This window comes from Trachemys scripta, chromosome 23 (genome assembly GCF_013100865.1).
Source record: "Trachemys scripta elegans isolate TJP31775 chromosome 23, CAS_Tse_1.0, whole genome shotgun sequence".
Taxonomy (NCBI): Eukaryota; Metazoa; Chordata; order Testudines; family Emydidae; genus Trachemys; species Trachemys scripta.
Genome location: NC_048320.1, coordinates 14,402,781 through 14,416,749, shown reverse-complemented (window position 1 = coordinate 14,416,749; position 13,969 = coordinate 14,402,781). Strand labels below are relative to the sequence as shown.

Here is a 13,969-nt window from a genome sequence, read left to right as displayed (position 1 = left end):
TCTGCCCGGCTCCGTTACAGTGTCTTAATTCAGTTTGGATTTAGTTTCCAGAAATTGCTAAATTGTGGTTGCTTTTGGTGACAATGCTGCCTTGTCCCCAACTGCTAAGGACACAAATGTTTGGGGCTATTATCTTTTGTGAACGTTTTTATCAGTGCCGTGCAGGCAAGCGCCCACCACTGCGCACTTCATTATTCAATGTTCACCGGGAGAAAGGAGACGGTGAATGGAAATTGCATGTTAGAGGCCTGTTGGGTTACAATGGGAGATGTGTCCTACCCGCGAATGTTTTTTTCCAAACAGCAGGCAATTTATTGTGTGTTTCTGAAGTCAGACATTTTGCCTGAAAGCTTCTTTTGAAAGTGACTTGGCGCATTTAATCAGCAAAGGGTCCTTATCTCAGCCTTGCAATGCGGCAATGTTGAAGCAAAATGATACCTCGGCTTGGATCGATTTGTATGCAAAGCAATTCAATGACAGGCTGAAACCAGAGCGTTGCAACACGCTCCCCCCCAAAATCTCACCTTGCTGGAGGTCTCTGGCCCTGGGGAGGCCAAATGATTTCAGGGCACCGGGTTCTTCTGGCAGCAGATGCTGGTCGGCACCCGAAGATGTAACAGATCCTCCTTGTCCACGTGTAGTCAGTCACCCCCGTGTCCATCCCAGGCAGCCGGCTCTGCCCTTGGGCTCCGTTTGGGTCGGACTGGGCAGGGCTGAGGTGTCTGGTGTTATTTAGTCACTCATGTCTAGCATGGTAGCACCTGAAGACTCCTGCCCCAAAGCGCTCAGGGTGGAAATCGACCAGCCAGACAAAAGGGTGGTTGGGAGGGGAAACAGCAACGCAGCTAAGGGAAGAGTCACAGACAGAGCTGTGAATAGAGCCCAGTGCCCTGCCCCAGACCACGCTGTCTGTGTCCCCGTCCTCTCCGCCGTTCCATGTCACAGAGCTCCCTAGGAAATCCCGCCCCCCTTCCGCCCCCTGCCATGCCTCCAGGGACTTGCTTTGGGTTTCAGGTTTATGCCATGAGTTCATCCAGAAGCCCAGAGCTCCATGGGGGTCCCTTGAAATCCACTTGCCTCTGGGCTGAGCCTCAAACCGCCAGCCCCCAGACAGGGAACCTGGCCTGCGTGGGAGGAGCGGAGCGGAAGCTGAGGCCGGGCCGGATGGAGATCATTAAGGCCAGCACTGGATCCAGCTGTGGGTCCATGGACTCTCCCTGAGCACAGACACCACCCCCAGGTGGCAGAGGGAGCCCGCCCGGGCGGGGACTGGGCTGGGCTCCTCTGGAGCGGGTTAGGTATCCCGAGGGACTGTCCGGAGCCTGAGGTTTGGAGAGATGCTCGGTCTAAGCTGCACTGCACCAGCAGACAGCTCCCCTTCCCCCTGACCCCCATGCGGAGCAGCTCAATGCATAACAGCAAGGCGCTCAGTCTGTTTAGCATACGCAGAGTGAGAGGTGACTTGAGCAGTGTGTAAGGAGCTTCCCGGGGAGCAAACGCCAGGTACTACGGAGCTCTGGAGTCTAGCCGAGCAAGGCAGACAGGACCACAGGCTGGAAGCTGCAGCCAGACAAATTCGTTAGGAATTAGGCACCATCTTTTAACTGGTCGGGTGATTAAGCACTGGAACAAGGTCCCCAGGGCAGTGGTGGGTTCCCCACCTCCGGGGGTCTGCAGACCCAGACTGGCGCCTTTCTGGACAATGCTTTAGCCAGACACAAGTTACTGGGCCCAGTGCCGGGGGAAATGTAACGGCCTGTGATGTGCAGGAGGCCGAAGCAGCTGATCGCAGTGGTCCCATCTGGCCTTCAGCTCTGTGTATCTATGCAAATGAGGCATGGGACTGGAGAAAGAGGGTCACCTTGTCACAGGGTAACTGGCCCCTTGAAGAGGGAGAGGGGTCCGGTTCCGGGGTGTAGGAATGGGAGCGTTCTGTGTTAGACACGGGAGGTAACTGTCTCACTCTGCTCTGCGCTGCTGAGGGCTCGGCTGGAGTCCAGGTCCAGGTCCGGGCACTGCGCTTTAGGAAACATGCGGATAAGTTGGAGAGAGTCCAGAGCAGAGCAACAATAATGGTCCAAGGTTTAGGAAACCTGACCTGGGAGGAAAGGCTAAAAACTGGGCGTGTTTAGTCTTGAGCAAAGCAGACTGAGGGGGCCCTGATCCCCGTCTGCAGACATGCGAAGGGCTGGTGGAAAGAGCACAGGGCTCACTTGTTCTCCGGGGCCACTGAAGGTCGGACTGGAAGCAGTGGGCTTAATGAGCAGCAAGGGAGATTTCGGTTCGATGTTAGGAAAAACTTTGTAACTCTCAGGGGGGCTAAGCCTGGAACAGGCTTCTAAGGGCGGCTGCGGACACACCCACCCCGTCACAGAAGGTGTTTCCGAACAGGCTGGACCAACCCCTGTCAGGTTCACTTGGTCCTGCCCCAGCCTTCTCCAGGTGCCTTCCAGCCCCGCCTTCCTGTGATGCTCTGATCATGCCTGGGAAACAAGAACCGTGTGGGACCGGAAATCGGTGAACTAAAATGGGTGTGTCAGAAATTAGGCCTGATTGGTGGACAAAATACCGAGGGGAGGGGCTGTTCCACTCATCACTCCCTCTGGGGGGTCATCACAAGGAGATGGGGGATGAGGGACGGACTGAAAGGAGCGATACTTACCATCCTGGGACTCCTTCCTGCAAATCCTGAGAGGGACCCTGATGTGTTTGCCACCTCCACCTCTGCTGGCTCCAGTTAAATCCAATACACCTGGGAGGTGAGACTTTGTCTCAGCCACCCCATCCCCCCAGTGTGGCCTTTTTCTTCCCTACTTTAATACTACTCTTCCGTCTTCCTCGCCCTTTCCCCTCTGTCTCGTGAGCGTCTGGCTTAGCCGGCCAACGCTGCTGTAAACCTATGACCAGAGAGAAGCAGCTAAATGCAAGGCCTTGAGCAGCCTGGTGCTGGTCCGAGTTTGCCAGGGCTTGGAGTGGCTGATCGGGCCGGGCGCTGGGCCTGGGTTTCTGCAGAAGCGAGACTGCACCAGAGACAGAAGCTGCATTTTTTCTCTTTGCTGTTCTTTTCTCTCCCCTTTCCTGTGTGTTTCGTCTTATGTTGCCATCAGGGAAACAGGATCCGTCTTCAACAGCAGCAGCAAAGCCAGCTCCAGCCCAGCTCCGCTAACCTCCTCACTTCCCCCCGCAGGACAGTTCGGGCCTCTGTACCGCCTGAGAGACTCTCTCCAGCCTTTTTCTTCTTGTCTGTGTCTTTGATTAAAGGCTACGAGGGTTTTTAATGGTGGGTTCACCCTGGTGCGACGCGTCTGTGGGCTCTAAATACAAAACTCTGAATCTTGTTGAAAACTGTTCTGTGTTGGACAGTTTCGGGTTCATGTTACACCTTTGACTCTTTCGGCCCCTTTATTCCATCTAAGTTAATACAACAGGTCTAGTGGGTCAAAGCGGGAGAGGACTGGGAGGCAGGACTCCTGGGTTCTCCTCCTGACCCGCCGTCTGTAGACGGGGGCTCACCTACCTCACGGAGATAAAAGGGCTCTCATTAGAAGTTTGCAAAGCGCGTTAGGCCCCTGAGCTGCAGAAGAACAAGGGCTCCTTGCTGTAGGTCTCAGAACAGCCTTTGCTTTCCTTCATCCCCCTCCTCCCCAGCCCTGTCTGTCTGTGCCTTCTCACACTGTTACAGCATTGCATGTGCTCTGACTGGACCTCTCCCTGTTCCTGCCCCTAGAACCAGGCCGAGGCGCATTACAAAGGCCACAAACACGCCCGGAGACTCAAAGCCATAGAAGCTGTGAAGAACAAACAGAAAACGGCAGCGGTCCCCAGCCGGGACATCCCGGCAGACTTCCCTGCCACCCTGGACGTGAGCGGGGATCTCCACAGTACAGGTATGTCCGTAGCCACTGGCCCTGCACACCGGGAACGGGGCTGTTGGGATTTCCTGCTCTCCGCCGTCAGCTTGTACCGAACAGTTGCTCTTCGGGACTCCGTGTCGTCCCCTGCAGTAATAATTCCCCGGGGATGAACAGCGGCGTGATGCTCTTCACATAGCTCGACAAGGAGCTGCGCTGCTCTCCAGATACCGATTAACGTCCTGCTGGCACGGGTCAGAAACGACATCTGCTTGGCAACTGCCAGCACCACGAGCGAGCGGGAGGCCAGCGGGGTTGGGAACAGGCTGCAGGGCTCCGCATTGCTCTGTGACTGCTTTGCCCGGGTCATTAGCTGTTTGGTGACCTGGGTGTGGGGAGTTGTGACAGCAGTCGGCCCCGGTCCACTGGTGTCTGTGTCCCGGCCTGCCCCTTGGGACTGGTCTGTGGGGCCACCTACGCTGCCACTGGGGGAGTGACTGCGAGCCTGGTAGCCCTATGCCCACTAGCCGTGACTCTAGTGTGCTAAATGTAGCAGGGTAGCCACCCATGTACCAGCCTGTCCAAGGCTCTGGGTCCATGTTCGGGCAGCCAGCCCACGCTGCAGTGCTGCGCTGCCGTTTTCAATGCACTAGCTGGATCTAGCGTGTGTACATCTGTCCATGCCGGAAGTGACACCTCGAGCTGCAGCGTGGAATCACCCTAGGCCCAAACCCTCCCCACTCGCAGCGCTAATGATCAGCCGGCTGGTGGCCTGGCGATATATACCACAATCTCTATTGCAGCAGGTAGAGGTGGGTACTTTATCCTTGCACCCCTCCTGCTGCCGGGGCCAGCTCCAGTCAGTGTCCCCCACTCGCGGACATATCCCACATTTCCCTCAAGGATGTGGAAAAATTGGAGAGAGTCCAGCGGAGGGCAACAAAAATGATTAGGGGCTGGGGCACATGATGTATGAGGAGAGGCTGAGGGAACTGGGCTTGTTTAGTCTGCAGAAGAGAAGAATGAGGGGGGATTTGATAGCTGCTTGGAACCCCCTTTCAGGTAGTTGAAAAGAGGATGGATCTAGACTGTTCTCAGTGGTAGTGGATGACAGAACAAGGAGCAATGGTCTCAAGTTGCAGTGGGGGAGGTTTAGGTTGGATACTAGGAGAAACTTTTTCACTAGGAGGGTGGTGAAGCACTGGAATGGGTTACCTAGGGAGGTGGTGAAACTCCTTCCTTAGCAGTTTTTAAGGTCAGGCTTGACAAAGCCCTGGCTGGGATGATTTAGTTGCGATTGGTCCTGCTTTGAGCAGGGGGTTGGACTAGGTGACCTCCTGAGGTCCCTTCCAGCCCTGATATTCTAGCCAGAAGGTTGAGAATAAATTATGCAAATGAGCCGAAGGGGAAAAGGCCCAGATCAGCCTTTACCAGGAGGGGTCTGTCATGGTAACTGACAACTCTATTGTTAATGACCTGGCCTTTCTCAGACATCATAAACAGCCTGATTAAGCCCTGAACCGGTGCCAGTTATTTACTGTGGCCTCCTGTCTGGGCAGCCATTGATCGTTAGCAGCTAATCAGGCTAAAGAGGGTCGTGATTAGTAATGCAATAAACTCCAGGTCGTAAATGCCCCCCCTGCAGGGATGGCCAGAGCAAGAAGCACTTTCGATCGCTCTCCTGTCCTTCAATTGGAGCCGTAGAAACGTGTGCTGCCTGCACCAGTGGTGTTGTTCACGGTGCAGCCAGTTCAGGATCAGGCCCCGTTGTGCCGGGTGCAGGACAGATGTGAAGGAAGAGACAGTGCGTGCTCCAGAGTCTGAACGGGGAGAAGATGCAGCAGGAGGGGTGGAGGCTGGGAACAGGGAAGGGGACGGGAGCACAAGGCCGCGGTTAACGAGAGCTAATCGTCAGGCACTGGTTTGGACCGCAGAGATGTGGGTTCACTTCCTGGCCCCTGTGTGACGCCGGGTGAGTCTCTCTGGGCTGCAGGCCCCGTCTGTAAACGCTGCTGCCTTTGTCGCTACGTCGGTTTAGGCCCCGATTCAACAAAGAATCCCCACTCAGTGAAGCACTTAAATCCCGTTGGCTTCGATGCTGTCCGGAGGCTGGGGCCGGGACTGTAAACTCTTCATGGCAGGGCCTGCCCCACACAGGGGGTCTGAGCGGCACTTAACACAGTGCGGCCCGGTCTCAGCTGGGGCCTCCCGGTGCTACTGGCAAACAAATAACAAGAGGGAAGGTTCTAGGAGCACCCGTTTGCCTCTGCAATTAGCTGTTTCCCAGCTAATCACCAGGAGAGAAACCCTGGCCCTGCTGGACCCGCTCAGGGCAGGGACCATCGTTTTGTTCTGTATCTGTGCAGAACCCAGCACAGTGGGTCCTGCTCCGTGAGCAGAGCTTCCGTGCAGATATGAAGTAATGATTGAGCTTCGTGACGTGCAAATGTTCATTCCCAGGGCCCCTGGGCAGCCCTGGACAGAGACCCAGCCAGCCAGGACAGCCGCTTGCTGTGTGCAGTGTTGGAGCTTTGTCCATCCCAGGATAGCGGCGAGACAAGCTGGGGGGGGGGGGATGTAAGAGTTTTTATTGGATCTGTTGGGGGGAGAGACCCAGGGAGTTGCAGAAGAGCTCTGTGTAAACGCAAAAGCTTCTCTCTCATCAACAGAAGTTGGTTGAATGAAAGCTCTGACCTCCCTCACCTTGTCTCTTTCATAGTCACTTGGCAGGCAGGCGGCCTTTCTTCATGGCAGCTTTCACCTGCACCCAGGAGAAATTAATGATGATCTCTGGAAGGCACCGATTCCACTCACTTGCAAAGAAGCTGGCGAGGCCCCATTGTACTTTTCTGTTGCAGCACAAAGCAAAGGGAAGGGCCCCCTCCCTCCCTTCGCCCCCTTTGATCCGATTCCAAGGGTGGCTTTTTGAACCAGACACAGCTGCCGCTCCAGCTTGAACTCAGCATGCCAGATAACAGCTAAGTTGTCCCACTAGGGCTCTTCCTTTCGTGTTGGAGGGAAGAGGCCGATAGAACAAGTGTCTCTCCCTGGAGCCAAGGAGGGATTGGAGCTAATCGCGGCTTTTATGCTGCGGCCGGTTCTGATGAGCCGCAGATAAAAAGCGCTAATGGGAAAGGCCCCTGGGTAAATCAGGATCCGTGAGGCAGGACTGGCTACGACAGCGTGGTGGGGCGGGGGCATTTCAAGGCCTCGTCGCTCTTTGGAAGCCAGGAATTCTTTTCAGGAAAAGAGAACTTTCCCTTCTGTCTCTTTTGCTAGTTCAAGCCAACGGCCTCCTGGGGCTGAAGGAGCCGGACGCTGAGTGTCGCAGCCTCGTGCTGACGCCCACCTCGGAGGAGTCCTCGGCCGAGCTGTCCAGCAGCGTCCCAGCCCTGGTCTCCCCGCCTGTTTCGGAGCTGTCAGAGGGCCCTTCGGATGCTGCCAGCGTGGCCTCTTTGCCAGCGCTGGGAGCTGAGACGCCAGCCACTGAATCAGGCAGCAGCGTCGGCTCAGCCCCTGACAGAGAAAAGGAAGGGAAGAAAAGCAAACAGCACCTCTACTGCCCCACCTGCAAAGTGACGGTGAACTCCGCATCCCAGCTGGAGGCTCATAACACGGGTAAGGGACTCAGCCGCTGGCCATGCCCTGGCCTGGCCTCCCAGGTACCCCGTGCTAGTGAGCAGCACTGGGGAGGCAGGGCCCTGTGGCGTTACTTTCCCATAGCTGGTGGGCAGCAGGGTCGAGAGAATTAAGCGCAGGACTCCTGGGTTCTATTCCGAGCTGTGTGAGGAAGTCCAGTCCAGGGGAGACTGGGAATCAGAACTCCTGGGTTTAATGATTAGAACAAGGGGGTCTGAGAGCTAGGACTCCTGGGTTCTGTGCCTGGCTCTGGGAGGGGAATGTGGTCTAGTGATTGGACTGGGGGGTTCTGAGAACCAGCACTCCTAGGCTCTTTACGTGATTCTGCCCCTGACAGGCAGTGTGACGTCAAGCAAGTCATTTACCTCTGTGACTCAACTGTAAACTGTACAAACAGAGCCATAGAAACCTTGCAGGGGAATTGTGAGGGGTAATGAATGTTGCTTTAATTAGAAGGGGTAAATTAAGGTGCTTTTCAACTAGTGGTGTTGGTATATCTAGCTCATGCCTGCAGGGGTGGATTTTAGCAAGGTCGAACTCTCTCCTGTTGTTCACGTCGCTTAATTAAAGACATTTTCAGATACGTTTAATCAAGTGATTGGAGGGTACTTGATACCCCAGAGTCGTTTTCCTTTACGCTAATTTTCCGAAGTGACTTGGGCTCCGAAGTGTCTAAGCCGCTTTCGAAAATAGAACTTTGGCTCCTAAGTCTAGGAGGGGCTTTTGAAAATCCCTCCCGATTTCCTCCCTTCCCCCACCCAAACCAGACACTTGCTCACATTTTTGTTGTTGCAAATTATGCCCATCAGAATAAACGACTGCTCAGTGAAGCTGGGGAGGATTGTACATTCTGGGGGGCAGGGACAAGGCTTTTGTTCTGTGTTTGTCCCACCCCTAGTGCAAGGGAGCGCTGGCCCATGCCTGGGCTCCGAGGGCAGCAGTAATGCAAATCATAATAAAACATTGCCTGTGGAAGAAGCATGACTCCAACGTTAGCAAAAGCTTCTTGTGCTTCAATTTAGGACCAATTATCACCCACCTGGGGCACAGGTCGGGGGCTGTGAGCAGTAATTAGTTAACGCCTGTAAAGCAATTTGAATGTGAAAAATAAGCCCTGTTATAATTTTCCTTTCTCCTCCCGGCTGTGGGAGGCTGGGGGCTGTAGATAGACACACACAGCATTATGCATGCAGCTTTCTAGTTGGCATCTGGCAAATTAGCCTCTTGCTGAATGCAGAAGAGTGGCAACAGACCTACCTGTGCTGTTAGTTCGGGCTCTGCCATCGGTGACCCTGTCTACGCTCTAGAATTACTTGGGGTTGCAAAAGCAAGCGGAATAAGATCAGATTTATGTGGGTAGCTAGCGAGTTTGGGTTTGGTCCTTCAAAGCCGCACTCATCCGCAGCACTGGGGACACCTAGTGGCTTTTGAATCCTCTGCAGCCCCATGCAGGTGATGCTTAGAAACAACCACCCTGCAAAGGAAATAGAAATAAACCAAAGAACTACACCCGGGTTTAAAAGAGAGGGGCCCCCAAATTCAGTGACAGCTGGAAATTCAATCGCCCGGCCCAACGAACCCCCGGAAACTCGGCCGGGCTGTTCCCGAGGCAGACGATGCCTTGGCAGCGCTCGGGAGCCGGAAGGTCAGCTGAGGACAGCGGCTCAGGCTTAGCGGCAGACATGTCCTTTTGCTTGTGTCAGCTTGGGTTACAAACGTCGGAGCTGATTTGAGGGGAAAGAACCAACAAACAAGCAAAATGTTCCGGGGTTTTTTTTTTTACTGCTACAGCCCAGAAGCTGGGCACAGAGTCAGTGGAGTCTCAGGTTCCTAGCTGAAAGCTTAACAATAAAGCAGGTGGGGAGTTGCTTTGCTGTCTATTTAATTTCGATTGTTTAGGGGGGGTCTGTTGTACACCCACCAGAATGGTTTTCTGAAAGGGTTCACATTCCCTAAGGTTTACCCCACTCCAGATGGCTGAACATGGTCTGTACAGGGGGTTGAGAAGGGGAAACTAGAAGCTAGGATTCCTGGGTTCTCTTCCCAGCTCTGAGTGGGGTGTGCAGAGTGCTTAGAGAAAGCAGGGGAATGGGAGTCAGGACTCCTGGGCTCTATCCCCGATTCTGCCACTGACCTACTCTGTGACCTTGGGCATTGCTCATCTGCCCCAGGTACCGACAGCCACTTCCGTGTACCTCCCTAGACCACAGTTCATGCTACACGCTCAGGGATGTGCCCTAGTAAATGCTTGAATGAGCCAAAGCTCTTTGCGGAGGGACGTTCTCTGGCAACGAGCTGGACGGAGCGGAACGTTTAAAGCCTCCAAGACTTCGGAAACCACGTAGGGAAGGTCTTGAGAGCAAGCCAGCGAGCCCTTTTGCTGCTTTAGCAATAAATAAAATGCCCCGGTCGAGGGTTTCCTCTCTGGAACTACAGAAACGTGGGGGAAGGAGAAAAAGCTGCCGGGTGAGACGCGGAATGTGCAGGATCTGCTGAGAAGTCATTCTGGAAGAGAAATCACTGCCTGCAAAGAGGCAGGTGGCCCAGTGGTGAGGGTATTGGATAGGGTTGTTCCCGACTCTGACCTTGGGCAAGGCCTGCTCTGTGCCTCAGTTTCCCCACCCATAAAATGGGGTAATGTTACTGCCCTTTTCGGTAAAGTGCTTTGAGCTCTGTGGGGGAAGGGCTCGACAGAAGAGCTCGGTGGCGGTGTCGATGCTACTGAGCATGTCCAGCGAGCACAGCCCGTTCTGGGGCCAGACCTGTGCTTTCTGCCGGCGCAGGCCTCGTCTCCTTCAAGCCAGGTCCCGTCGCTCAGTAGGTGGCAGCAGTCCCGGGTCAGCCAAAAGAGCCGTTTTCTCGCCAGGCTGACAAGAGACAGGGGTTGCCTGCCCCGGGGCCGTGCTGCCGCTGGGAGTCACAGGCCAGTAGGAGCCGATGGAACTAGCCTGAGTTGGGAATCACTCTGGGTAGATCTTACGTTCCTCTGGGAGCAGTGCTGGGCTTGCCTCACTGCCCCCATTGGCTCTGGTGTTTTAGTTCCGCCAGCTCTTGGCAGATCTCCTGCTGTTTTATGTCAAACCTGCAGCATGCAGGGTCTGAAGGCCAGTGCAGCCCTGCTCCACGGCAAGTCCCTTCCTCCCAGCCCACGTCCAGCGCGAGGGAGAGCTCACACCGCAGGCCGGCGGACGTCACGCAAAGGACACGCAGCAGAGACGCAGTCTCTTCAGGGCCCGGAATCATCCCCTTCGAAGCCAGCCCCGTTGTCTCGCATTACACGTGCCCAAGGTCAAAGCCGGCTCAGCGCTTTGGTCCGGAACCTGAGCCGAGGAGGATCCGAGAGCTTCGCCTAGTGGCTCAGAGATTGGGCCCAGGAAGGAATGCTGAGCTAGCCAGCGCTGTGACCGCCCGACAGCCTGCGGGGGCGAGAGATCCCAGAAATGACCTCTGCTCAGAGGGACTCTGACACCACATGCTGAGCACCAGCGGGCAGAGAGATGCCCCTGTACAGGGAGGAGAGCCCAAGAGAGAGTTTCCTCTGGCTCGTAGACCTTCGTTAGAGCCAGATCTTCCAGCAATTCCAGTTCAGACTCTTCTGCTGTCAGGGGTTATAAACTAGCCCTAGAGGTTTTACTCCGAGCCTAGCCATGGAACGTCACATGGGAGGTTCGGAGTCTGGTGCGATTCTGGGCTTTGGCTGCTGTTTTACTAGCTTGCTCTGAAGCTCTCCTCATGGGTGATGTCTAATGGGTGGATTTCTCGTTAAGGGGGAAACGTCCGAGCTCTGGGAACAGGGATTGTTTGTGCTTTCCCTGGCGGCCGCCAGCTAAGTGCTGGGAGACGCTGGGCTCAGAGTGAGGAAACCCGACTCCTATCCTGGCTCAGACACCGGCCCATTGTGTGACCTTGCACAAGCCCCTTCCCTGCTCTGTGCCTCGGTTTCCCCTCCCACCCCATGTCTGTCGTGATTATTTAGACTGTAAACTCTTCAAGCCAAGGGCCGTGTCTCACTATGTGTATTGGGGCCCCAGTGTCGTCTTGGGCCGGTACCTGCTGTTAGAACGCAAGTCGTATTGACAGACCCTGCCAGAAAGTGACACAATGAGCAGACCAGAAATAACAGCTTCCAAACGGGTGGAAAACCCCTGCGATTGGTGAAATTAACCATAGGAGATGGCGCTAATGTAATGCCAGAGCTCACATCCTACCGCAACGCTCCGGGAGGCCGTTCTGGCACTTCTGGGGGAGCCAGAACAATGGAGTACGGCACATCTGGTAGTTGAGTTCCAGCGCTCCCCCGCTGTATAACACTCTGGCAAAGAGTCTGGCGTGCCCCTCTAGAATCGGGTCCATAGCCTGCCACTCCTACCAGCGAGGGGAGTTCGTCCTTTAGCTCAGGCAGCGGGTCTGTGCTCCCCAGTCCGTACAGGGAGGGGGTGTGGGGCGGGGAGAGTCGTTACATGAGTAACACCGCAAACGGCAATATTTTCAAATGTGTCTTGTGCCTCCTCCGGAGCAACGGACGCTCACCCCAGAGCTTGCGTTTTTCAACGGTGTCTTAACCCGAACGCGGGCCACGTGGTCCCTTTGCTGAGGGTCTGTCGTTTTCCCTCTGCTGTCCAGGGGCCAAGCACAAGTCTATGCTGGAGGGTCAGACCACCCAGATGCGGCGGGGCCGGGGCAAGGTCATCCCCAGGGCAGGGCACAAGTCCAAAAGAATTGGCAACAAGGGCAGCGTCAACATCCAGAACAAGGCGTTCCATTGCCACGTGTGCGAAATCTACGTCAACTCGGAGACCCAGCTCAAACAGGTGATGCCTTCAGCTCTCCCACTGTGCCTTTCTCCTCAGCCTCTCCCCTCGGCGGGCAGGGGCACGGGGCAGTCTCAGCACCCAAGCACGTGAGGTTTTCATGTGTGCCAGGGGGTGGGGAGGATCCTGCCCCACAGCCCCCCCAAAACATCCTTAGGGAGTCGCTTGGCAGGATGATCCATGCAATCCCAGATCCTCCAGAAAACCCTGCTGCAGATGGCACCTTGCAAAGTGCAGCTCTGTAGTGCAGTGGGGGGGTTACAAATCCCTTTGCCTCGGGCCAATTGCTTCTCCCCTCCAGGGGAAGAGAACAATACTTGCTGTTTTCATGAGGTTCGCAGAGCCAGCTGACCCGGCGTGGGGGGCGGGGTGGCTGGGGAGTAGGAGTTGGATAATTGCCTGGATCAGACGATGGACTGAAATGGATGCCTGGCACAGATCCAGATAAGTCAATTTATGTCTGTTCAGTAGCACCTTGTTGAGGAAAAAACTGCAGGGTGAGTAAACCAGGGCCCAGGGTATTGAGAAAAGTCATCCTGGGAGCAGGGTTCTAACACGAACGCCCCATGCTAACAGTCTCTTTGCCTCTAGTGACCGGGGCAGCTCCAGGCACCAGCGCACCAAGCGCGTGTCTGGGACGGCAAGCTGTGGGGGGCGGCCTGCCGGTCGCCATGAGGGCGGCAGTCAGGCTGCCTTTGGCAGCATGCCTGCGGGAGGTCCGCCAGTCCCGCGGATTCGGCGGCAATTCGGCGTCAGGTACGCCGAAGGTGCGGGACCGGTGGACCTCCCGCAGACATGCCGCCGAATCTGCATTATCAGCGGACCTCCTGCAGGCGCGCCGCCGAAGGCTGCCTCACTGCCGTGCTTGGGGTGGCAAAATACATAGAGCCGCCCCTGCTAGTGACTAGAAGACCATGCACAGAGCTTTACGGTATTTGCATGTATATTTGCTACTGGCTGCAAGCTAAGGGACTTGATTGTGTAGCTCAACCAGTAGCGACTGATGCTCTTTGCTCCAGAGGTCTTGAGTTCATTTCCTGCTGATGATCAAACAAGGACCATCATTATATATACATGCAAATCCCTGAACCCTAGAGACGGAAGCAAAGGCTGCACTTGGTAATTACCGAGAGCGAGCTGAATTCCCAGGCAGAGAGCATGGCTTTGCGGGGTCACTTCGCACGCAGTGGGTTTGTTTGCTGTCAACGTGTTATCCCTGTGTGTGACTCTGCGTTTTCCATCTGCAGCATGTGAGCAGCAGGAGACACAGGGACAGGCTTGCTGGGAAGCCACCCAAGCCAAAATACAGCCCATACAACAAGCTCCAGAAGAACGCTGTCCTCGCAGTGAGTATTCTAAAGGTATCTGTCTCCCAGAAGCCCTCCGGCCGCGGTGCCTGTCTGAAACGTTGTTCACACTGTTTGTCAGCTCATGGGGTTTTATCTGCAAGGCTCACAAGATGTGGTGGTTTCTGTTTTCAAAGCCCCAGCTCCAGGAGTCCTGTGATTATGTCAGGATCTCAGCTTTCATTGAACAAAACAGGGAGTTTCTAACCTTCATGAATGTGGAGGGAAGCTTGGAAGCGAGACCCTTACAGTCTCTGACACCACAAAGGAAAGAAGAAGAACTCTGTGTTTTTTATTTTTAAAAGACGATGATTTTTACCTG

At 55.1% G+C, this 13,969-nt stretch overlaps 1 protein-coding gene across 4 annotated transcripts in view; it reads left to right on the top strand.

The window, feature by feature from the left end:
• Positions 1-13,969, top strand: part of LOC117869185 (zinc finger protein 385C-like) — a 182,231-nt gene that overhangs the window by 162,699 nt on the left and 5,563 nt on the right. For 3 of the 4 annotated variants that reach the window (XM_034755786.1, XM_034755788.1, XM_034755789.1), the window contains 4 exons: positions 3,728-3,887; positions 7,131-7,469; positions 12,114-12,301; positions 13,549-13,662. In XM_034755786.1, the coding sequence (XP_034611677.1) occupies positions 3,728-3,887; positions 7,131-7,469; positions 12,114-12,301; positions 13,549-13,662 (801 nt within the window). The remainder of the gene's footprint in view (positions 1-3,727; positions 3,888-7,130; positions 7,470-12,113; positions 12,302-13,548; positions 13,663-13,969) is intronic. The other variant, XM_034755787.1, reaches the window with a different exon arrangement.